This window comes from Lampetra fluviatilis, chromosome 56 (genome assembly GCF_964198595.1).
Source record: "Lampetra fluviatilis chromosome 56, kcLamFluv1.1, whole genome shotgun sequence".
Taxonomy (NCBI): domain Eukaryota; kingdom Metazoa; phylum Chordata; class Hyperoartia; order Petromyzontiformes; family Petromyzontidae; genus Lampetra; species Lampetra fluviatilis.
In genome coordinates, this window is record NC_136330.1 from 1714333 (window position 1) to 1739584 (window position 25252).

Sequence of the window (25252 nt, forward strand, 5' to 3'; positions counted from 1 at the left end):
AACCTCTATTATGGATAATATTGGTCGCGACGGCCTACGCGTTAAATTATAATAACCATACTACCATTAAAAATAATAAATGTCTCGAGTAGTCCTGGCTGGCTGCTGGCTGGGCTCCTCTCCACCCCAACAGCAACTCGATTGTTAGTGGCTGCTGCGGGACAAGTTGCCAATGAAACTAGCTGGGTAACTGGCTACACGGGATTTTTTCCGTGCAACAAATCAACATTGAATTGAAACGACGGAAGGAGAAGAAGAAGCGCGGAAGATGTTTCATGAATAACAAATAGATCGCTACACCGAAGAGATGGGAGTAACGAACATAAAAGACTGACCACGGTTCATTTAAAATTGCTCTGACTTTTCAACATGTGCCCCAATTAATGTCATTCCTATGCCAGGAAAAAAAACCCTTACAATACGTATTATCCTAACATTTTAGTTTTACGTAAAAAAAAGCAGGTTACTTTTAGTGTTCTGAGTACAGGATGATCCTGATAAGAGTTTAAACAATAACAGGTGTCGATGATTATTTTCCGTTCTCTAATCGATATAATGAAAAAAATATTTGACATTTTCAGAAAATCATGAGTCTCAAGGTTCTTTTCATCAGGGGGCCACTGCGTTGGAACGTTTGGCAAATGCCATTGTTGGGGGTTTGGCATGTGTGAGAAAGCTGGAAAAATCTGTGGAGGCAACCTCGGTTACAGGAGGGGATAATTACTGAAGCGTTGCTCATATGGATTCAAGAATCGATTTATCTGCGGCCATCTCCTGGCCAACTCACAGTTTGACACCATAACAGCAGGTAGCCCACGGTAGTCTACAATTCAGGTGCTAGCCATCTGAGAAAAATAACAATCGAGGGATTTTACTTTGGATTTTCCACGTCTGTGTCTAAAATGCAAGTCTGAAATCACGGCAGTGCCCGCATTATTTTCAAATCGACGAATCGATGCATCGTTACCTGCCTAGATACTGTCACGTCGGAGTGGGACTTCGCGATCACCCTGTACTTGTACTCGAGATCAGGGCCGCAGCCGAACGTTCAAAGCGGAGAGATGTCCAACGGGTGAAAGGTTGCCAGAGGCTATTGGTCAGACGACAGATGCACGGCGAGCCGGTGTTTGGCAATCGTCAAAGTGATTCCCTGTTCAAGCAAGCATCGAGACGCTGCCTCATGCTCCTGTTTATATCTCAACGAGGCTTATCCGTACGACAGCCGCTGTTGACTTTTCAACAACATTTGAATTATTTTTGTTTTGATCGACCTCGGGATGGATGCTGTGCTGAATCAAGCCGTGATTTTCGAACTCGCAACCTCGCGATTGCGAGCCGCTCGCTCTACCGCTGAGCCACGACTGTCAATTAATCACTACGACTGTCAATCACCACGACTGTCAATCAATCACCACGACTGTCACTCACCACGACTGTCAATCAATCACCACGACTGTCAATCACCACGACTGTCAATCAATCACCACGACTGTCAATCACCATGACTGTCAATCACCACGACTGCCAATCAATCACCACGACTGTCAATCACCACGACTGTCAATCAATCACCACGACTGTCAATCACCACGACTGTCAATCACCACGACTGTCGCCACGCTCCATTTAACGCGATGACTCTCACGACCGGCGGTATGAATCATAATAATTGACACACGCTTCACTTCCGCGACCTGCCCCAATAGATCCGTTACGAACCACTGATGTCGAAGCGACAGACCTTACTGAGCGCACGTTGAACATAGGCCATGGGGGCGCAAAATTGTTTGTGGGTGTCTCTTTGCAATATCGTTGGGGGGGAAAAATGTGTTGGGGGGCTATCCGGACACCAATGGCACCCTCAGCGGCCGTGCCGCGCTAACACAGCCGCCAAGGGAATGCCGACGCATGCCAGGCGCAGCAGGAATCACCCGCTTCCACTCAACGGAGGGCCCGTGCAGGCTTTCCTCCTCCAAGAGGACGGCAGTGGAGAGCGACTCGAGCACGAGGCTAGCCGCCCGCCGCCGTCGGGGGAATCAGAAAGTCGCTGGTGGGACGCGAGCCATTGTCCCCGGTGCTAATCCCCGGGATGAGAGGCTGGCGAGCCGTGAGTGTGGCGTCAGCAGGGAAGGGAATTAGCGCGGCTCTCGCTCACGTCGAGAGAGGAGGGCACAGCGGTTGCGGGGGGGGGTGGGGGGTTGGGGTTGTCGCGATCGGAAGACCGCGACCGAGCCGTGTTTGTTATTCGGTCAAACTGTGGCGGTTCGTGAGCTTCTTTTCTATTCCGCTCACGGATGTTGTGACGCGTCGTGAAAGGGCGTCCCCTGCGTTGTGAGATAGCTCACTCCAGCGCGGAAGGCGACGAGCCGACCGAGTTCAGTGATCGGGCGAGCAGTTGCACACAGTTATCACCACCGCCAAGGGCAGAGGTAATTGCGCTGCGTCAGCGTTATTGGCTCATTTTCAGAGGTGGATTGGGGGTCACTTTCGCCGATGAGACATCGTCAGCGTGAGGGCTCCCACACCGTTTGAAACCATTGGGGGGGTTGACAGCAGCACGATGGTGACGACGATGACGATGGGATGGTGTCGTCACTCTTCGCGTGTTGTGTCGGTGGCTGCCAGTGGCCACGCGGCCCCTGCAATGTACTTCGATTCCTGGAAACGACAGCAGCAGCAGCCGCAGCCGTCTGCTACGAAGTGGCCATGACATCACGGCGCCTGTGCCAGGCCCCGTGAAGTGTCAAATGCTCGCTGGCAGTGGGTTGACGGGACAGACCCAGGTGTCGAGGGCTAACTGACGGAGATGACCTGAAGTTGCACCACATGTCAAATACAGAGACGACGACCCCCCCCCCCCCCCCCGTTGAGTCGTAAACAGACTTCTGGGGCAAGTGCTGTTCGCGTGCAACCTATGAAGGCCGACATGGCACACGAGGGGGTGGGTGGGTGGGCAGCACCACTCCCAGCCATCTTTGTCGCACCAGGCACTCATTTGAGGTCGACCTCGGGGAGGCCCAGGACCGGTTCAGATAATTATCGTCACTAGTGTTGGTGGCCGTGAGCAGGAATCAAACTCGGGTCGGCGGGTTCGTAGCGCGGCGCGCTAACCGCTGCGCCACCGCTCCCTATACTCGTTGTCTTTGCCATTAACAAACTGCATAAACACAATCTTAATTTTAAACACACACATACACACAAATACACGCGTGGAACTCAGGTCGCCGGGTACGTAGCGCAGCACGCTAACCGCTGCGCCACCGCTCCCGCACACACACGCACACTCACAACACTCACACGACACTCAACCCACGCGCGCACACAGCCAGCGCACTCCCAGTGACGGCGACAGTTGTGGCTGCAGCGACCGCAATGCCACAGAGGGCCCCGCGAACGCCCGCCGGTGTGGTCAGCGCCCTTTGACCCCCCACCCCCTCGCGCGAATTCCTCGCAGCAGCAGCAGCCTCAGACCACCGAGCGCGACTTCATTGCATCCCGGTGTGCCTGGGCGAGCGACCCGGTTAAACATCCCCATGCGCGGATACAACCACATCCAGGATTCCTCTCGCCAATGGCGGAGCCAGGATTTTCAGGTAGCTGGGGGGGGGGGCAACCCCTCCAGCAATGAAAAATGATAGAGGAGATGTTAGTAAGTAAGAACTTGTCTCTTTTTATTCGATGCGTGCGCTGTGATGGCGCAGCCATCGATCGAGGGTCGAATTTGATCCGTGTGTGATCGGCATCGCGCTCGCTGAAGGTGAATGCCTTCAGGGAAGTCGTGTACTGTATACGCAACTGTGCACAATTATGTGAGTCTCTTATAACCGCTTTTCCGTTACTTATTGCCAATTATGGACTCAGACTATTGTCCTATCATCTCATAGAGTCCCTGGCACGTAATAATCTGCTACATAGTGGCAGTGGGGGTCGCAAAATGCCGATTTATTACTAATAAACCCCAATGATCCGATCGAAATTAGGGATTTCGATCAGATCATTGGGGGGGGGCACGTGCCAACCCCGCCCCCCCCCCCACTCGCTCCGCCAATGCCTCTCGCTGTGGCTCACAGCGAGCCGGGGAATTGGGGAATTCCCACCTCCTGGCTTCGAGGCCAGCGACAAAGGGAGAAACGGGCAACGCCGGTTTGAGTTCAGAATCAGAGAGTCCGGCGTGCTCCCGCCAAGGTTTAAATGACCGGTCGCGAACAGATGAGTGCGACCTAAGCGTAAACAAAGGCGGAGCTGTGAGTCGGTCATTCTTGAGGTGTGGGGATATTCCAAATGTTGCAGGAGCTTTCAGTCTCTGGCGTGAAGAGGGAGAGGCGAGGGAGTCGTCACTAACCGGGCCGTGCGAGCGCGGGGAGCGGTAGTGTAGCAGGTAGCGCGCTGCGCTACGAAGCCGGTCACCCGAGTTAGATTCCCGCTCACGGCCAACACCAGTGAGGATTATCTGAACCGGTCTTGGGCCTCCCTTAGGTTGACTCAGCCTCAGATGAATACCTGGTGCAGTGTGTAAGCATCGCTACTGGGGAGACAAAGGCGGCCGGGCGCGGTGCTGGCCACCCACCCCCTCCTGTACCGTTCCGGCCTTCATAGGTGCTCGCTAACAGCACTTGCCGCAACAGTCTGTTCAGCCTATACGGGGGACGGGGGGATATTTGTCTTTGTGTGTAGCAATGCATTTGTGGCTAGCCAATAGCTGACGACTGTGCTGCTGCTCACTGTTGCAGTGGCCAGGCGAGAGGTGTGGCCACAAGTGTGTGTGTGTCGTGGTACACAAAGACATCCCCGTGTAGCCTGAACACACTGTTGGGGAACGTGCTGTGAGCGAGTAGCACCTATGTACGGCAAAACGGCACACGACGGGGTGGGTGGCCAGCACCACGCCCGACCGCCTTCGTCTCCCCAGTGGCGATGTTTACTAAACGCCGCACCAGGTGCTCGTTGGAGGCTGAGTGGACCCAGGGGAGGCCCAGGAACCGGTTCGGATAATCGTCGGTGGCGTTGTTGGCCATGAGCGGGAATCGAATTCGGCTCGCCGGGTTCGTAGCTGCAGGCGCGCTAACCGCTGCGCCACCGCTCGCCGCTGGCACGGACACACGCGCAGATGGACGGGCAAACGCGCGCACAGACACAGACAGCCACGGCGGTAATCTCCTGGAAATTCCGACACCACAGCCCTAAAGGCCCCCTGCCCCCCGTCTGCCGTCCTTCCTCACCCCCCATGGCAAACAACTGCACACCCACCCACGCAGCTCGCCACAATGCTTCTTATTTTGGAACAAACTTTTACCTTGAACTTTTTTTTTATCAATTCGCCCAGGTAAGAGAATGGGGGTTTTTTTTTGTTCTTAGCCCAATTTCCTCTCTCGACTCCAAAAACAACAGCGTCTCCAGGAAGCCCCGCTGCTCCTGACGATTATTCTTAGCGCTCCGTGAAGCCCTGTGTGTGTGTGGCGGAGGGGGTTGGGAGCATGGATTTAATGCGACATACGGGAAGCGGAGACACAGCACGATGTGCATGCGAGTGCAGGTGGAGAGACGATAATGGAATTTATTTATCCGGCAAAGCCTCTCAGTGATTCAAGGCTTTCGTCAGGCGGGCCCTGCGTGTTCGTCTAATTCCATTGTGTTTTTGTTTTAAGGAGGGGTTCACACGTGGGAGGAAACTGCAGATCCCACAGGAACCCCACGCACACGAGGAAATAACACTCGTCGATCCACACAGATGGGTCCTTGAGCACACTTGCTTAACCGCCTAGCGGCCCAGTAGATTTAGTAATTTTAGAAAATCATTACATCATGAACCAACCACTAGCCTGCCAAAGGCGCTGGGTGAGTGTTGCCATGATTTTGCCAAGGACGCAGGGTTGATGGAGGACGTGGAGCAACGTGAAGGGATGTGAAGAGAAACGGGAAGATGTGAGGGGGGATGTAACGTGAGAGAAACGAAGTCGAGTTTGGGATGGGAATCTGTGAGTGGCTTTGCGGGAATGTTGGGGTGGGTGGTGGGGGGAGGGGCACCTTTGGGTCGTATCAGATTGGGAATGCGTGGGGATTTGTGAGGCTCTAAGGGATTGCGAACTCATGGAAAGATGCAGAGTGTGGGGAAATTGTCCGCGTGTGTGTGCGCATGTGCGCGCGTGTGGGTATGCAGGGCGTTTGCAGACGTGCCGATGCGGGTGTGTGTGTACGCGCGCGCGTGTGTCTGTGTGTACAATGTATTAACAGATGTAGCCGCTTGCATATGTACGTGTATATGCACGCACACGTGTGCGTTCGTGTGTGTAGATGTGTGGGGAGTGGTGGTGCGGCAGTTAGCGCGCTGCGCTACTAACCCCGTAACCAAAGTTCGATTCCCGCTCACGGCCAACACCAATAACGCTTATCTGAACCGATCCTGGGACTCCCGAGGTCGACCTGGTGCGGTGTGTAAACATCGTCACTGGAGAGACAAAGGCGGCCGGGCGTGGTGTTGACCACCCACCCCCTCGTGTGCCATGCCGGCCTTCATATGTGTTCGCTAACAGCACTTGCCCCAACAGTATGTTAAGGCTATACGGGGGATCTTTGTCCTTGTATATATATATCTCTGTGGGGTTGCACTGCCACATGGATATATCACGACTCAAGAGCCTTAATTGGTTCCATAACCCACGGCCCTGTCGTGTCCTCGCTGGCCAATGTCTGCTCCCCGGTCCATCTCGGGTGGACCATCGCTCGTCCATCTCTGAGCCCACTCATCCCGGGACATCGGCGACGACTTCCCACACCGAACGCCTCGCGAGAGACAGCCAGGGGGATGTCTCGGAGTTTTAAAATGTTGATATTATATTATGAGACCTCCTTTGCCAATAGCAAGATATCGTAATGGGTTTTTACCATTTTATCTGGCACCAAAACTGACACCTTTATACAAGGGATCATGTTTGCAATAACCACAACACTTGCAATCAAAATGCAAACAAAAAGAGACAACTCTGATAATAATATGCACTGTCCTTGAAATTGAGTGGTTCCACCTCTTCCAAGACGCGTGGCCGCCGTGGAAGAGTAGGCCAAGTACCCTCTCAAAGGGGGCCACTCTCAAGCTCGCTTGAGCTACCTCCAGTGGAGCTCCTTCCACCAGCAGCGGCGTGAAGGGGAACTTGCAGGGCTGCACCTGTACCTTTTGCCTTACTCCCCTGTTCATGTAAAACATTAAAAGTTGGTTTCACACTGGCATGCATGAGAGCGGCGCGACAGGCACTCATCATCCGCTGCATTACAATCTTAAACCCAGCCGTGCGATTTCCACATTGCTATGTCGGGGGCAAGTAAGTCCAAGGGAGGGTCAGTGTTGATTTCCCGCAATGCGGCACCCGCATCGTTAGGCTCGTCAGGCTAAAGCTCTTGAGTCGATCCCCGCCGTGGGATTTGAACTCGCGACCTTTCTGTGGAGCGAGGCAAAGTCTAATCAATGCAGCACAAGGCCGGATACGATGAACGTGGCCCCCCGAAATAAAGCCGCGTTGCCAGACCTCAACACAAAAAACAAGCGTTATTAATACCCGCAGTATATGTTGCAAAAAAACTGGAACTTGACCATGTCTGAGGCCGTTTTTGTTTGCAGATGTGTCCGGCGAACAATGCACAGAAGGGTCGTTATGAGCGCGACAAGTCTGCCCATTCATCCCACCACGCGCACGGCCTCTGTCCTCGTCGCTGCTGCGGCTCTCCGCATCGCCCGGCGGTCCACGACGCAGGGACATCCACGGAAAATGCAGCCCGGGGCGGAACGAAGAACATCCCAGGCGATGGACGCCTCACGCCCACGTGACCCCCCCACCACCCTACTACCCCCCGCCCCCCACATCTCCTACCCCCCCTACTATCCCCCCGCCCCCAACCCACTCCCCCCCAACTACCCCCCCGGCCCCCACCCACTCCCCCCCCCTACTACCCCCCCGCCCCCACCCACTCCCACCCAACTACCCCCCCGCCCCTCACCCACTCCCCCCCTACTACCCCCCCCCCCCGTCCCATCTAACCGGTGTTTAACATCTCCCTGGAGTTTGTTCTCTCGATATACGCTGCTGGGCTGGCTTCGAGGAGGGATTATTGGGGAAACTATTTAACCATTTGCGTTGTTATGCCTTATTTGCAATAAGTTATTTAATCGTAATCCTCACTTTAGTAAAAGATTAATTGAATATAACTTCGTAATATGCTCCGCACGATGTGATTTGTTGCCATTTTTTCCTTCACTAACTATGTTTATGTATATTGTTCTTGCGACCTGTTGTGCACGTTACGTTTTCCAGGGATGAAACCCGATTCAAGAGCTTCTTAACTCACAGGGTACTTCAAAATAATTTTGAACTGAACTCTAAGGCACTACCACGAGAGTACAATGCTTCGCCTATCCGCACTCACCCCATATTATTATTGTGCCCCAGATTTGCAACTCGCCACCGCAATGTCGCGAGGAGGAAACAAGGCGAGGTGGATGTGGCGGGGCCGAAGTGACTTTTCCCGGAACGTAGTCCCGGACTGCTCTGGCTGGATTCCAGCGCTGCCCAAGAAGCCAAACTCCGGTCCCCATCATCGACGCTGGGGAGGCATTGCAGTGGTCGCTCTATGCCCCATTGGGGGCCAAAAGCAGAAATTATATTGGGTAACTCCCCCCTCCCCTCCCCGGAACTCATCTGTCCGATTGATAGAATGGAGACGGCGTTCCGCTGGTGACGACGGCCAGGGCCTAAGCAGCGCCAGCTCAGTGTGCACCCTCGCCTCTGCTGAACCATCCGATGACCTCTGGAGTGCGGTTTAATTTTAAAAACCCTGCTCATCCAGCGGGAGACTTGGAGCAGCTGATCTGTTCCGGGAAGAGTCTCTCAGCCAGCGGGGTTTTTTTGTGTGTCGCTGGAGGCTCCGTAAAGCCACAATCACCGCTAAGTGGCCGGCAGCTGCAGCTTCACCAACGCCGGCTCGGGATCCACTCGGGGAATTCTCCGTTGTCTGGGCGGAGAAGCCGGCGAACTGGCCAGGCAATCGCCCCGCGCGAAGTGAGTTGTGTGCCCACAGTGATAGGACGTACAGCAGCTGTTGCCATCTTAGACGACGCATAGGACTTCTCAATTTGCGACGATTCCCACCATACCCGAGGTAGGCGATCGATAGAACATCACGATTCAAGATTTAATTTGAGAATCAATTCTGTCCGTTTCGGTGTTTTTCTTGCCATCCCATTCTGGCCCCTTACCATGGGAATGTGGAATTTCCACGACTGACTCAGGGCGGACACCTGCGATGAGGCCCGCGCACACAGCACACGTGTGTGCGCAGTCCTCTGCGTTATGTTCACCGACGCTTACTGAAGGCGATTCAAGCAACGTGCGGTGTTAAAATGTTGCTGTCAAATCTTCCGCCTGTGGATTTCATTTCAGGCACTGACAGTAAAAATTCTAACTTAAAGAACGCGGCGCGCAGCGTCACGAGTTAGCGAGAGTCAGCATTGTAGACAATTTATCCTAATCACGAATTTAAATCCACAGACTAAGGCTTGATTTAAAAAAAACACCGCTGGAGTTGTCATCGGCGAGGCTGCGACGAAGCTGCCGGCTAACTGAACACCGCTCCAGGGCGAGTGAGATCCGCCGGGCGCGAATCCCACCCCGATGCCATCGCAGCACCAGCGACAGGAGGAGAGCAAACGCGGAGGCACAGACGCCCGTTTCACTCCGACCTCCCGCGGGTCGAATCTCTCCCGGAGTAACGATCCTCCGGATGCCGTGAGCTTTTTTGTTTTCTGTTCGGCCGAGGGAAGATGCACAATGGCCGGAACAGCTACAAAGCCTCAACGGTTACACGTTTGCTTGTTTTGTGCGATGACAATGTGTGTGTGAGTGTGTGCGCGCGCGTGCGTGTGTGTGTGTGCTGGGCGTTTCGTAGCGCAGTGGTTAACGAGCCGCGCTGTGCACCCGGCGACCCGAGTTCGATTCTCGCTCACGGCCACCAACACCAGCGACGACTGTCTGGACCAGTGTGAGGCCTCCCCATGGTCGACTGAGCCTCATCACCACTAGGGAGACAAAGGCGGCCGGCCGGCCGTGGTGCTGGCCACCCACCCGACACTTTGTTCCGGCCTTCATAGGTGCTCGCTAACAGCACTTGCCTGAACAGTATCTTAAAGGCTATACGGGTCTCCTTTGTCTTTGTGCGTTTTGCTTTGATGTGCGGAGGTGATGACGAATGGTACCTGTGGTGTCAAGATGTCAACATCGGCCTCTGTGGAGGCAGCCACAGAAAATACATTAGCAGCGACAAGGCAGGGCACACCAATTCGTCTGAAGGTGAGAGCCTCTCCACACATAAGGGGAGTATCCTGAGATCGGTGGCATGTTCATCCCATTCACCAGATTATCCGAGCCTCTGCACGGATAAAAGGAGTCATCTGGGTGTGGTGGATAATGTTGACTGTTATCCACCTTTCTCTGTGCTGCACACCGTGGATGACCTGAATCGTTGTCACGGAAACACACCAACAATATGATCGCCACCACCTCCCCACACGGCTCTGCCGAACTGTGGTCACAAATCCTTTCATCCCAAATCCTCACATCTTTGGACCCATTCCTTCCCTAACCTAACACGTGGTCTATTGCAGTCAATACAACGATCTATAGTTTGTAGTTTTTATGCCAACATTCTTGTCATGAACCCCTCCACCACCCGACAATATATTGCACAGATATTATTATTTATACGCGCCGATGTATCGATCGAATTGTGACCGTTAAACCTCTTAACCGGCGGCCCCGAGACTCCTCGCGACTTTCCGTTCGAACCGCTGCGATGTCTTCGTCAGGCAGCGAGCGAGCGAGCGAGTCGCGTGAGAACACAGCCTGGCCTCATCACGGGGAGCGGCGGGTTCCGCCGTACTCCCTCCCGGTTACCACGACCCCAGCGGGTACGGGTGACGGAACGCACTCGCCGCGTTCTCTACCCTTTGCGCAAATCAGCAACAGTTAACGAAGCTATTTCCCCCCCTCCCGCGCGCCCCACGCTGGAAGCTTCTGCGATATGCGTTCAATCGCAGCTAATTCACTTTTTTTTCCGAGCTCCGAGCCTGTGCCGGGATTGAACGCAGCTGTGAACCGCCGAGCGCTCTGTGACGAGGGCCCGCATCGGTTGGCCAAGAAGAGGTCAGGAGGTCAATTTTTTTATTTTAATGGTACGTTGGAAATCCAGGGCGGGTGGCGGCATCATTGCAACGAGCGGCTCGCAATGCCAACGCCACCAGTTTCAGTCGCAGTCAGGGTCAACTCAAGCCCATCATCCCTCTGGGGTCAATAAAACGAGGACTCTACCTCTCTGTGAAAGAAAAAAACGCAACATTGGTTGTTATGTAGATTAACTGATCATAAAATCACGATCTTGCCAATTATTTGGCGAGGAAAACCTTATGTTGTAAGTCTCAACGGCAACAAAGAAAATGACTCAACATCGGCCGCGTAATGCCTACGTTCTAAATAAAGATGTCGGTTTCTTTTTTTGTTGATGTTCCAAGATCTATATTTAAACCTGGGGCGTCACAGACGACGTGATGTCTACGCGCCGCGGGCAGACTAACAGCTGTTCCCGCACGAGCTGCGGTGGCGAGCTCGGCAAGTCGGGAGCGGCACCGCGGGATGACTTCCCCGAGAGGAGATGCCCCAGTGCCGGTCATCGGCAGCCTGGGGCTCAAAAAAGCTTCGTAGCTCATCGGATTCCTCCGGTGTAAAATAAATGTTCTGATTCCGAACACGTCGGGATGGTGTCATGCACGTCGAGACTGGCGACCCAGGCACACACGGTTATTTCTTTTCTAAGCTATTTTTATTTTATTTTACCAGGTTAGGCACACTGAGTTACGTAGCTCTTTTTCAGAAGCGACCTGACCCACAAATGATAGCTCAGTGAAGGTGCTTCTCATCACGTGAATATTCATAGCAGACAAATACTGTAAACGCACATCGATTCTGCCCTCGTGGGTCAACGCGCCTCTCTCTCTCTCTCCGCTCACACGTCCGAGAGCTGAGCCAAATGTGGAAATTCCACGGTCCCATGGCGAGGAATGGTCTCTCCATGTGATGACCACTGTCGGCTTAGTAAGATGTCATACTCATTTTATTGATGCGGTACAAATTGATGGGGGGTTTTTTTTACGTATAATATAAAAGTTTGACCGACAGAACTGGAACACGGAGCAAAAAAAGTCTACTTCGGGGAATTACTGAAGGGAGGTGAAGATGAAATGTTTACAATAAATCGGCTGGGTTCAAAAACATTCAAAACTACATTGTGTGTGTGTCTACATCACACACACACAACCCACCTACAAAGACAAAAATCCCCCTTATAACCTTAAAAAATACTGTTGGGGCAAGTATTGTTAGCGAGCACCTATGAAGACCGGCAAGGCACACGAAGGGGTGGGTGGCCAGCACCATGCCCGGCCACCTTTGTCTCCCTAGTTGCGATAATTACGCATTGCACCACGTAATCATGTGTGGCTGAGTCGCCCTAGGGGAGGCCCAGAACAGGTTCGGATAATTATCACGATTGTTGGCCGTGAGCGGGAATGGACCTCATGCTTCCGGGTTCGTAGCGCAGCGCGCTAACCGCATCACCTCCGATTAGCATGGCTGGCCATGTATGGTGCGGACGAAGTTAAACACACACACACACGCGCGCACACAAACCACCTACATCACGCACGCAACTCTCGCAGCACCAGAACGCGACTCCACGCGGGGCGTGAGCTCTCCGCGCAACATCTGAAGTCAATTACATTTTTATTCGAGTTTAACAGTTTACGGCGGATGCCAATCTCGCCAAACGAAACTGAACGCACCATTACCACCGAGGGGGTTACGGGGCTGCGCGGTGTTGGGGATGGCGCGGTGGGGAGGGCCCTGTCTGGACTTTTGCGCTCGCGACAAACCGCATGACCTCTGCCACGTTTGTCGCAGACAGCGGCTGCCCACGTCACGTGGGCAGTGGCGCGGTGACGCGCTTGGCGGGGCCCCAGCGAGAGGAATGAATTGGGGCGAGTCTCCTGTCCAAATCGTTGCAGCCCGGCGCCTGTGCCCCCCCTCCCCATCATCTTGTGCAGTTGCACCGCCTGCACACCCGAAAGCTATGCCACTGCACACCAGAGAGCCTCAGCGATAGCCACACCGGTGAATCCACCCTCCTGCCGTTCACGTACCGGTTTATGGGGCTCAGGAATCGTGGTGTGCGCACGACCCTGCGTGCAGCCAATGGTCGGCCAATGTCAGTACAGTACAGCAAGCAGGTTACTGAGCGAGATACTTTCGCACTTTGGTAGACGAGGCAATAATGCAGCGCTCGCTTGCGACGCAACGCATCATCTGCGATTCGATTCGAGAATCTTCGGTTGCATCGTCATCAATGGTCATGCCTCTGCCACTAGGGGCAAGTGAACGAAACTTTTTTTTTATTTTGCCAGCTAAGGCCCACTGAGTTACACGGCTCTTTTGAAGAAGCGACATGGCCACAATGGTAGCTCAGCGTGGTGGCTTATCATCACGTGGAAATTTATAGAAGACAAATACTCTAAACGCGTGATGTTGATTATTTATGTTGAGAGAAAAACTAGAGGACCCGGAGAAAAATCCACAAGACCACGGGGAGAGAGACACCCAAACTCCAAATATACAGCAGGTGTCAGGGTCGGGATCGAACCCACGAACCTCCTGCATACCAGCCGAGGTAGTTAACATCTCCTAGCCACCGAATTGCAAACAAATTGCACAATCGGCGATCGATTGGCACGCACTAACCGTACGGATTGATTTAAATCGACGGATCGAAGCGGTCTCTCCGCCTGTGTCCCAACGTAGGGGATTGTCAGGGACACGGAGGGCAGACGCACAGGTGCGCCGTCGGAGAAGGGGTAGGGCCATCGGATGCGAGGGAGCCGACGAGGCCGAAAGCACTCGGAGAGGTTCGTGGAGTCGTCGCCGTGTTTTTTTGACCCCCGCGCTCGGGTTCGATCGTGGGACGTGGTCGGAGCGAGCGGGCGGACGAGCGCGTCCAGCGAGCCGTGGCGAGCGTGGGAACGAGCCGCGTGCGCTCGCACGTTTCAGCGCCCCCGGGATGACCCACGCTCCCACACTCCCTCCCCCAGGAATTGAGAATTCCAATCATTTACCCGGGAAAGCCTCGACGAGTCTCGACATTCCCAAACGCAAAGGAGGGCCCCTGCATTGGGGAATGTTTGGCCGATGTCATCAGTCGGGCAGCAGCTCTTGCGATGTGTTTTCAGGCTGTACCGCCACGCGGTGTCCCGCACGTTTCGCACTGCGTGCTGGGAGCTTCTTACGATCCGCGTGGCCGAAGAAGTTGTCGGAGCGAAACGTCGGGCGTCGTGCCGAGCAACACGCTCGGCACGACGCATCGGTGAGCCGCGCGTGCAGCGCAGCCGCGAACACCTCCACTGTGGAATCTTTCGCGAGCATTTGGCGTGTGTGCGGAAACTGGAGGGCCCCGAAAAAGCCACGCATGTGAGAAGATTACATGCAGGGATGGGTTTAGGAGATTATGCAGAAGGTCTCCTTGGCGTATGATCTCCCACGAAGCTCATGGGCCACGCTAAACCACAAACCAGGGCAGCAGCAGCAGGAGATGCGGACACTCGACCCACCAACGAAAAACCAAAAACTCTCCGGTGCGCGACCGTGGTCACCCAGAACAGGACCAAGGAACGCAGAGCGCGGCCTCGATGCCCGAATTCACAATCACGCGAAGGAGGAGGCATCGTCAGGCCAGCGGCGATGATGATGGTGATGATGCACCACTCTGCGACTCCAGACGCAATCGTCCGGCTCAACGACCGCGGGGTACAATTGAGAATTGTTGCTCTCCATCAACATCAGCAACACGAAGAAGAATCGGCAGGGTGTGGCCCGTTTGTAAACCAATGCCACTGAATTACCAAAGCGTCGCACTTTGTCCAGGGTCCCCTCTACTCGCCCAATGCAAAGTGGCCCCATTCGCTATTTCGCTACGATGACTCGCAAAGCCTCCCGGAAGGAGGAGCGCTCGGCTCGTTGAGGGCCGCCGCCCCATAGCACGAGGTGTCCCTTTCCAGGGCGTGACGGATCCGACGGAGCAACACAGCCGTTGTTTGTGCTCCCTGCAACAAGGGAGGGAGGGGGGGGGCGGAAGCTCGGGCGAGCGCGCGGCTGGTGGATTATTTGGCCTCGGCTCGCGGGGTGCCCCTCCTCCTCCAACTCCAACTCCTCCGCGTTGTTTTTTCCAACGCGCGGAGGATGATGATAAACCGTCGCTCTGCATCACAAGTTTCTCCTGTACTCCTCTACGCCACCCCCCCGCTCCCCCTCGCACCCCCCACACGTCGAACGCGAGGTGTCAACTCCAGCGCGGAAAAGTAGGGGGGTGGGATTGATGTCGCTGCTGGGTCGGGGTCTCCCCCCCCACCCAGTGGCGTGGGAGTGATTTTGGCCGCACTTCACCGCGGCTGGATCCGGGGCAAAGTTGGTGGTGAAGGCGCCGAGACAAATGCTCGCTCGCCGCCCGCAAGGCCACACGCAGGCTGATTTAGGACTCCGTGACATGGGCGGCGGGGTGGATTCACCCTCACAATCGTTCATCAGTGAGCACTCTTCCTTTCCGATATTAGAAAGCCACTGGAGCTATGCACTTTTGAATCTAGATTGAAAACTCATTTCTTGAGAAGCGCTTTTTTGTGTTTAGTTTTTCATCCTTCTCCCGCGCGCCTCCGATTAGCACCGTGTGCGACACACGGTGCGAAGAAAGTTCAACAAACGTAGACACACACACACGCGGCAATGCACAGACTGCGAACACAGCCCCCATGTGAGAGGAGACCCAACCACAACATGTGAACATGGAACGTCTTCCAGAGTCATCAATGACTCGTGCTGTTGATTCCACCGCGCACCTCAATGTCGCCACCTTCCTTCTGCCAGAGCCCGCAACTCGTCCTCACGTTGACGTCTGCGCTCCCAAGATGTGCTCACACTTGCTGCTCTTCTGTGGGAACCAGCCGTCTGGCTTTAGGTCTCTCTTCCCCTTTCGTAGCTGACCTCTGCCCTCCACCCGTCCCAACTATCACAACCTCCTCTTCCTAGTTTAACACGTAGTCGGCTTTAGCGACCAATATTTCCCATCATAAAAGGTTTCTTTGGGTGTTAGATCGTGTAAATTGAAATGTTGCGTTAACTGGCCACCATCCGGACGCAGCCTTTTCCTAACTACTTCGTCGTTTTATTACGAACGTCCAAGTTGCTTGTCCCATCCTTCCATGACATTCCTAGCACCTGCATTCAAAGGCCAGATGTTGTAGGGGGGGGGTCTCTCTCTCTCTCTGGCTCCCTCTCGCTCGAGTTGCAAAGCTACAGTTCAACTCTCTGACCCATCCTGTTAACACGGTCATCACACCTGCTTCAAAAAAAGCCATCCTTCAAAAACCCCAGAGTTGACACCTCGACTCTTTCAAAGTGGTTTAGGTAATCCATCAAATCCCCCACGTATAAACAGCTGAAGAATGCGCGCAGTGTAATTGCACAGCAGGTAAGGCATTCCTAAAATACTGTGTAACAACTCCTTGTTACAGAAAAAAAGCATCTCGATTGTCTATCTAAATCACTCTCGTCTAAATGGCTCTCTTCCATTGTGAATCCACCGCAAGATGAAAGCCTCCCAAAATCTCCACACATTTCTGACCGTGGCTGATGATGATTGATCAGGGATGCTGCTGCTGATGATGATGATGAAGATTGAGTCAAGTCAAGCAACGATTCCTCACAAGGGCACGATTCGTACGACGCGGCAGCGGGTCATCTCGCCCCGACAAATTAATGGCAACGAAACCCTTCAATCCCGGCTATAAGTTTTCTGTTTGTTTTTCAAGCGAGAGGATAATTGACCTTACAAGGAAGCTGGCTGGAACGGTCGCGCTTGGCTTCAGAAAGAAGAGCTCCCTTTGCGCTGTGCGTGCTGTCTCCTGCGTGCGACGCAACAATCGATTTCTCTCGCTCGCGTTCACCCTGCGTCGACGCACGGCGGCATCGCTTGTGCAACGGCGTCTCACGGAAAGCGATACCAGCTGCAGCAGCAGCAACAGCAGCAGCAACCACCCAGCCCACAGGCACAACATAACGCGCCATCCCGAGTCGCCTGCGTTGTTGCACAAGTGTCGATGGGCTGCAGTACAGAACGCGGCGTGACCTTGGAAGCCTGCTGTAGATTAGCGTCGTGTTGTTGGTGTTGTTGGTGTGGTTGGTGTTGTTGGTGTGGTTGGTGTTGTTGGTGTTGTTGGTGTTGTTGGTGTGGTTGGTGTTGTTGGTGTTGTTGGTGTAGTTGGTGTTGTTGGTGTTGTTGGTGTTGTTGGTGTTGTTGGTGTTGTTGGTGTGGCTTGTTTGTTTGTTGGAGAATTTCAGTTGTGCAGCGGCGTAACGGCGACGTTCGCGAGATTGTGTTTTCACGCCACGGGCATGATAATGCTGTGTGTCTGTGTGTGTGTAGATATTGTGTCTGTGTGTGTATATATTGTGTGTATGTGTATATTGTGTCTGTGTGTGTGTATATATAGTGTGTCTGTGGGTGCATATATTGTGTTTGTGTGTGTTCTGTGTGTGTCTGTGTGTGTATATTGTGTCTGTATGTGTCTGTGTGTGGATGTGTATATTGTGTCTGTGTGTGTGTATTTATAGTGTGTCTGTGGGTGCATATATTGTGTTTGTGTGTGTTCTGTGTGTGTCTGTGTGTGTATATTGTGTATGTATGCGTCTGTGTGTGTAGACATTGTGTCTGTGTGTGTCTGTGTGTGTGTATTGTGTCTGTGTGTGTATGTATATTGTGTCTGCATGTGTCTGTGTGTGGAGAGTCGGGCGTGGTGCTGGCCACCCACCCCCTCGCGTGCCGTGCCGACCTTTCATAGGTGCTCGCAAACAGCACTTGACCCAACAGTCTGCTGAGGCTACTCGGGTGGGTCTCTGTATGGAGAGTCAGTCATTCGAATGCATCCACCGACAGTGATCGGAAGAAGCGCTACGATTCGGTGTGTCGCGATTCACTCCCAGAACACGTTTCACTTGCATTGGTCGCTGTGCATCGGGGTCGTTGTGCTTGCTGGTCCCGTTTTGCACAGTTTCGTTCAACTCAATTAATCCTATAAATGCTGGAACGTGAGCATCATCATCGTGACCACATCTCTGACAGGCACCGGCACCCTTGTGTCAACTCCACTGCTGGATGAGTGCCCCTCGACGCCCGTGGGGGTGATTTGACCAAAGCGGCGTCGACGCCGGAGCAGAGAGGCGAGCACAGCGACTGGGTTCGCTTCGTGACCACGTGACCCACACCCCCCATGCGCAATGCGTGGGTGGTGGTGGTCGTCTGTCTATGAACGTCATCCGGGCTGAGCCCTGCTTAGCTTCCGAGATGTGATGAGAGAGCAAGTCCACCGCAGTGTGCCCCGGGCCTCGCAACATCTCGGGAGCTAAGCAGGAGGGAGTTGAGCCTGCTTGGAGATGGATGTCCAGGTAATGTGCGAGACACAGGCGGAGTGGAGGCGGCGTTCGAGCGGTGCAGCAAAACTTCTCTGCACTCATCACAACTTTACCAAGGAGGTCACTGCACCGGGGTGGTGAAGTATGGTCAATTATTCATCGCGGCGGCCTCATTCAGCAGCTGCTCGATTAAACGGGGGGTGGGGGTGCTGTAAACATGGAGGTGGGAGCACATGGAGGCTGCAGGGAGACCGCCGGGCTACGATAGCAGAGACATCACAGAACGGAACAACGCAAACAGGGACACGAGCCAACGTCGACAGAGGGTGACTCACGCACAGATCGATTTGGTCAATGGTGAAGACGGGGCCTGGCGAGGAATCGAACCCTGGGTGGCAGAGATTCAGAGTTTCAGGGTGCCCAATTAACCCATCCGCGACAGCGCTTCAAACCGGTCGTACTGAACGAGTTGAACACGTGCGCGGACGTCTGCATGACAACCACACGTGTCGCAGCTCATCCACTGCCAATGCAATAGAGTGTAAGACGTACGCGTGCACACAGACACGTGCCAACCAACGTACACGCCACACACGCGTGGCCGAGTGGTGCGGGCGAATGCGGTTATACAAAGACAAAGATCACCCCGTATAGCCTTCACGTACTTTTGAGGCAAGTGCTGTTAGCGAGCATCTATGAAGGGTGGGTACGGGACTCGAGGTGGTGGGTGGCCAGGACCACGCCCGGCCGCGCGTCATCACACACACACACATACACACACCTATCTATTTACACACACACACGAAATTAGACACACGCACGTATCTACACACACACCTACGTACATACACACACATATTTACACACACATACACACGTATTTAAACACACACATACACACGTATTTAAACACACTCACACATACACACACGTTTTTACACACACATACACACGTATTTAAACACACACATACACACGTGTTTACATACACGCGTATATGTATTCATACACGTTTACATACATACATATGAATACACACATATACACATTCACACACACGTATACATTGAACGTATCTATATATGGATACGTTCAATGTATACGACACATACGTACGTTTTTATATAAATACGCACGTTTACACAACTCGGACACAATCGTCGACACCAGCACACTCACTGAGCCAACACAAACGCACGCGAGGTCGTACAACAGAAACCACAACACTGCACCCCACACACAACTCCACAAGCTGCCCATGACGTTAATTAAAACAACATGTACACACCATGCGAACAAGGTTCACACAACTTCACGCAGAAACTCGCCAACAGCAACGCGAAATGCACGAAGCGTCGAACGCAACGCGCACGGACATAATAATGTAGAGCGCATGTTACACACACACACATACACACACACATACACACACGTATTACACACACATGCACACGTATTTACATACACACACACACACACACGTATTACACACAGATATACACACACATACACACACGTATTACACAAACACACATATTACACACGTATTTACATACACACACATACAAAGATTCCCCGTATAGCCTTAACAGACTGTAAGGGCAAGTGCTGTTAGCGAGCACCTACACAGCGTATTACACACACATACACACATATTTACATACACACACACGTATTACACACACATACACACACGTATTACACACACATACACACACGTATTACACACACATACACACATATTTACATACACACACACGTATTACACACACACATACACACACGTATTATATACACACGTATTACACACATACACACACACGTATTACACACACATACACACACGTATTACACACACATACACACATATTTACATACACACACACGTATTACACACACACATACACACACGTATTATATACACACGTATTACACACATACACACACGTATTACACACACATACACACATATTTACATACACACACACGTATTACACACACACATACACACACGTATTACATACACACGTATTACACACATACACACACGTATTACACACACATACACACATATTTACATACACACACACGTATTACACACATACACACACGTATTACATACACACACACGTATTACATACACACGTATTACACACATACACACACGTATTACACACATACACACACGTATGTTTACATACACATACACACACGTATTATACACACACGTATTACACACACAGCGCCACGCACAGCGCAATGATACACAGCAAAGACAAAGGTTCCCCCGTGTAGCCTTAACGGACTGTTGGAGCAAGTGCTGTTAGCGAGTAGCACCTATGAAGGCCAGCACGGCACACGAGGGGGTGGGCGGACAACACCACGCCCGGCCGCCTTTGTCTCCCCAGTGACGATGTTTACGCATCGCACCGGGTACTCATTTGAGGCTGAGTCGACCTAGGGGATGCCCAGGACCGGTTTCAGACAATCATCACCGGTGTTGGCCGTGTGCGGGAATCGAACCCGAGTCGCTGGGTTCGTAACGCAGCGTAGCGCTAACCGCTGCGCCACCGCTCCCCCACAGCGCAACGCCACAACAGCCGCATTCATCACCAGCGGCGCGTTTGTCGCCAACACGTGCAATTAACACGAGCTCGGGGAATCCAGAGACGTGCATCTCAGGGTCCCAGGGCAAGTGGAACTGGTCTCGGGGTTCCGTGCAAGGTCTGAATGATCCCTGCTCCAAGGGCAGTTAGAACGAGACGAGATTCTGGCAGGCTGCGGTGGGAGATCGAGTCCAGAGGTGGTGGTGATGAGCAGCAACAGGAGTTAACAAGGACGCGATGCGGAAGAGGCAAGCGGAATGGGAAGGGGGGGGGCCTGGGACAGGGCAACGACATCTGACACGGGAGAGCAAAGCCCTGCAGGAGACCTGGTCCCCGGAACGCACGGGAGAGATGTTGCAGAGGACACGACAATGACGGTTTGACACGCGACCCACGGGGTGACCCACGAGACGATTCAAGAGACACGACGCACGCAAATCTGGGTTGCACGACTCGCAGGCAAAGGGAGAACCTGGGCGAGAGAGGGGACCTGGGACCCTGGAGGGTGAGGAAGGGTGGGGCGGGCGGGTGGGTGGGTGGTGGGGGAGATATATCCCTCACCTTGCCAAGGCAGTCGCGTAACAGGGCGAGAAGAACGAGCAGCACCAACGGCGCCTGAAGCGCGCCCGATGGCCGCATGGCCGCGCGGAATCGAGCGCGGGGCGCCCGGGAGCGGAGGGGCTCCAAGGGATGGACGCCTCTCGGACGGACGACGGCCGATGGACGCGCGCAGGGGGCGGACGGAGCGATGCACAAAGCGAGGAGGCAGACAGGCGGCCAGGGTGGACGGCTCCGGGATGAACTGGGGGGGGGGAAGGGGTGGCGGGGGTGGCGGGGGTGGAGGGGAGGGAAGGGCGGCTCCGAGAGGAGCGGGGGTAGGGAGGGAGGGAGGAGGGGAGGAGGTGTCCGCCAGGGATGGGAGGGAGGCAGGGTCAGCGAGCGCGGCTCCACGTGTCCTCGGAACGCAGTGCGCGCACTCGGCCCACGGACTGTCGCGCAGCGCAGCGGGGGTGGGTGGAGGGGGGTGACTTGGCATCCACAGGGGCTGTGAACAAGGCTCGGCGCCCGTGTTCAGAATGGGTGTTGCGCCGTGGTGCGCGCGCGTGTGTTGTGTTGTTGTGTGTGTGTTGTGTGTTGTTGTCTGTGTGGTGTAGTGACCCGGGTTCATTCCCGCTCACGGCCAACACCGGTGACGATTATCTGAAACCGGTCCTGGGCCTCTCCTAGGTCGACTCGGCCTCAAATGAGTACCTGGTGTGATGCGTAGTAAACATCGCCACTGGAGAGACAAAGGCGGCCGGGCGTGGTGTTGTCCATCCACGCCCTCGTTTGCCGTGCCGGCCTCCATAGGTGCTACTCGCAAACAGCACTTGCAATAACAGTCTGTTAAAAGGCTATACATCGTTTTTTTACAATTGCTTATGATGGGCATTGGCCAAGCCTGCACGCTTACAAGGAACCCTCTCTAACAGCCAGTCGAAAGGGATTTGAGAGATCTGACACTTCACGCCGCGTGTGTGTGCGTGAGTTTTGTGCGCGTGGAAACTACCAAAGATTCATGGCGTTGCCAAACATCCAACCTCTCATCGTGGAGGCAAAAAGAAATACACACATACAGTATATATAGAACTCTTAAGGCTCGGTGAGACTTTCCTGCGCAAATAAAATACGAAATTATTGTGTTTCAGAATTCACGTGTTCGCCCATCATGATGAGTGGTGTCACAGTGGTAATGTCACTATTATCGGTCGCTTCCTTTCCCAGGCTGATGTTATTAGACATGCGATTTTATTTTTACGTGCACGGTATTGGGACCTTGGGTTCCCTGGTTTAAATAAAGGGTGCATGCCTCACGTGTACAGGGCACTGGCTGTGATGTTGCGTGCTGTGTACATGCGGATCGGACGTCGATAACACGTGTGCCACTTTGTGAACAATCAGCATCGCTAGGCATAGAGATTGACTCGTTCTATAATACCAGCCTGTAGAAATAACCACTCTACTTGCTGTACTGCTAGCTACTTGCTGTACTGCTGCCTGCGAACAGCCCCCTGCCCTACAGACGCATGTGATCATATCAGTGATCCACTAACCCCGACGGTCAGGTGATGGATCACGGACCTGCGTCATCGCACGCGCACGATCCATTATATTTTGCTCGGTGCTCTCGTGCAAAACACATCCGAGTCGATGGGTTTCGGTGTAAGCTGTGCAATGAAGAAACGATTGACAACATTGCTGCTGAGCTCCTGGTCACCTCGCTGCCACGGACAAGGGCTGACAAGGCTAAATCCATCTGACGGCAGTGGCCGCTTTCTGAATTTTCCGTGTCAAGTACGGCGAAGTGACCAACAGCAGACGCTAGAGGCGGTATCATCGCTCTGATTGCAGCAGGGTACGAACACAGAAAATAATATTCATCGCGCTTGCGGAGCGGCAGCCACGGCAGTTGAGCGCTTGCGACGTGTATGGTGCTGGGGTGATTGTCACAACGCAGGATGGCGAGGGGGTGACGATAGGTTTTGGAGCGGGGAGGGAGGGAGGAGGACGTCTTCCTCCAGCAGTGTATCGAGCATGTCTGCTGCTGATGATGATATCACGTGGTAGGATTTGTGGGGTTTTAGAGCGGCGTGGCACACGGGAGTTCGAGCGCCGCGCTACGAACCAAAGAAACCCGAGTTCGATTCCTCGTCACGGCTAGCATCAGTGGCAAATTATATCTGCACCGATATGTTCACCAACCCGCACTGTCCAGCGTGGTGAAGTATGGTCAAACAATCACCGTGGCTGGCACGATATTGAGAGGCCCGCATCTGAGCAGTGGATTGGCAATGTCAGATGTAGGTGAACAATAAACACATTTTAGTAGCATGGCCTTACTTTATATTTCATCAACACCTTTGATCGTGGCGCTGAACATAATCAAACAACTGTATAAACAAATACATTGTTTAGATGACGGGGGTGTGCAAGGGATGGGGAATGGGTGACCAGGATGGAGGTGTGCGTGGGGGTTATAAACTCAAACTAGAAACTATTTATATTTTACCAGGTACGGCCCACTGAGCTGTGTAACTCTTTTTCAGAAGCGACCTGGACATCACAAATGACAGCTCAACGAAGTGTGGGCTGGTCGCGTGGGACATTTATAGCGGCCAAATACTGGAAACGCGTGGTGATGTTGATTCTTAATGTGAAGGGTAAAACCCGGAGGACCCGGAGAAAAATAACTCGACCGCGGGGAGAGAGACGCAAACTCCAAATATACAGCAGCAGGCGTCAAGGTCGGGATCGAACCGACGACCTCCTGTACATCAGGCGAGGTAGTTAACATCTCATAGCCACCGTGATGATGATAATAAGAGATACGCAAACTCCAAATATACAGCAGCAGGCGTCAGGGTCGGGATCGAACCCACGACCTCCTGTATACCAGGCGAGGTAGTTAACATCTCGTCACCACAGCGTTATGAAAGGGTGGGGGGTTACATGGAGGGGCGGGGGGAGGGAAGAGGAAGACAATTGGCAGTGGCGAAGAGGTGAGGCTTTAAGAGAGGATTTACACTTTAATCATACATCACCAACAGCAGCAGCCCTGATCTATCCACTGCTGGATGAAGGACTCTCCACGTCGTCACCATCCCGCAGTCCCGCTGCCGCACTTGAGCGAGTCTGATCTGAAATGAGAACCTGGTGCGGTGTGTAAACTTCAGCGCTGTAAAGACAAAGGCGGCCGGGCATGATAGTAGCCACACCACGCTTTCGTCTTTATATTCGTGCTACACTCGAACAGCACTTGCCCCGATGGTCTATGCAGGCTATAGGGCAATATTTGTATATAAAGGCAGCACAGCAAGTGAACTAATATCCACCTGGTTCCATCTGTACGGGGATAGAGCGTTTCCCCCTCGCGCGCGCGGGGTTTCTCCCGGTGCTCCGGTTTACTCCCACTGGTATAAAAACACATCCACCAACACCTCACCACCATCATTAACATACCACCAAAACGAATATACTCACCACCACCACTAATATACTCATATATAAGATGCTCACCACCATCATTATCAATATACTCACCACCACCATGAACATATGTAC

General features: G+C 53.4%; 1 protein-coding gene across 2 annotated transcripts in view; it reads right to left on the minus strand.

The window, feature by feature from the left end:
- LOC144950056 (uncharacterized) overlaps positions 1–21949 on the minus strand; it is a 95510-nt gene extending 73561 nt beyond the window's left edge. For both annotated transcript variants that reach the window (XR_013640341.1, XM_078880040.1), the window contains exon 1: positions 21713–21949. Coding sequence is in view for 1 of the 2 variants with exons in the window: in XM_078880040.1 (XP_078736166.1) it covers positions 21713–21790 (78 nt within the window). In the remaining variant the exon portion in view is untranslated. The remainder of the gene's footprint in view (positions 1–21712) is intronic.
- Between the last annotated feature and the right edge of the window lie 3303 nt (positions 21950–25252).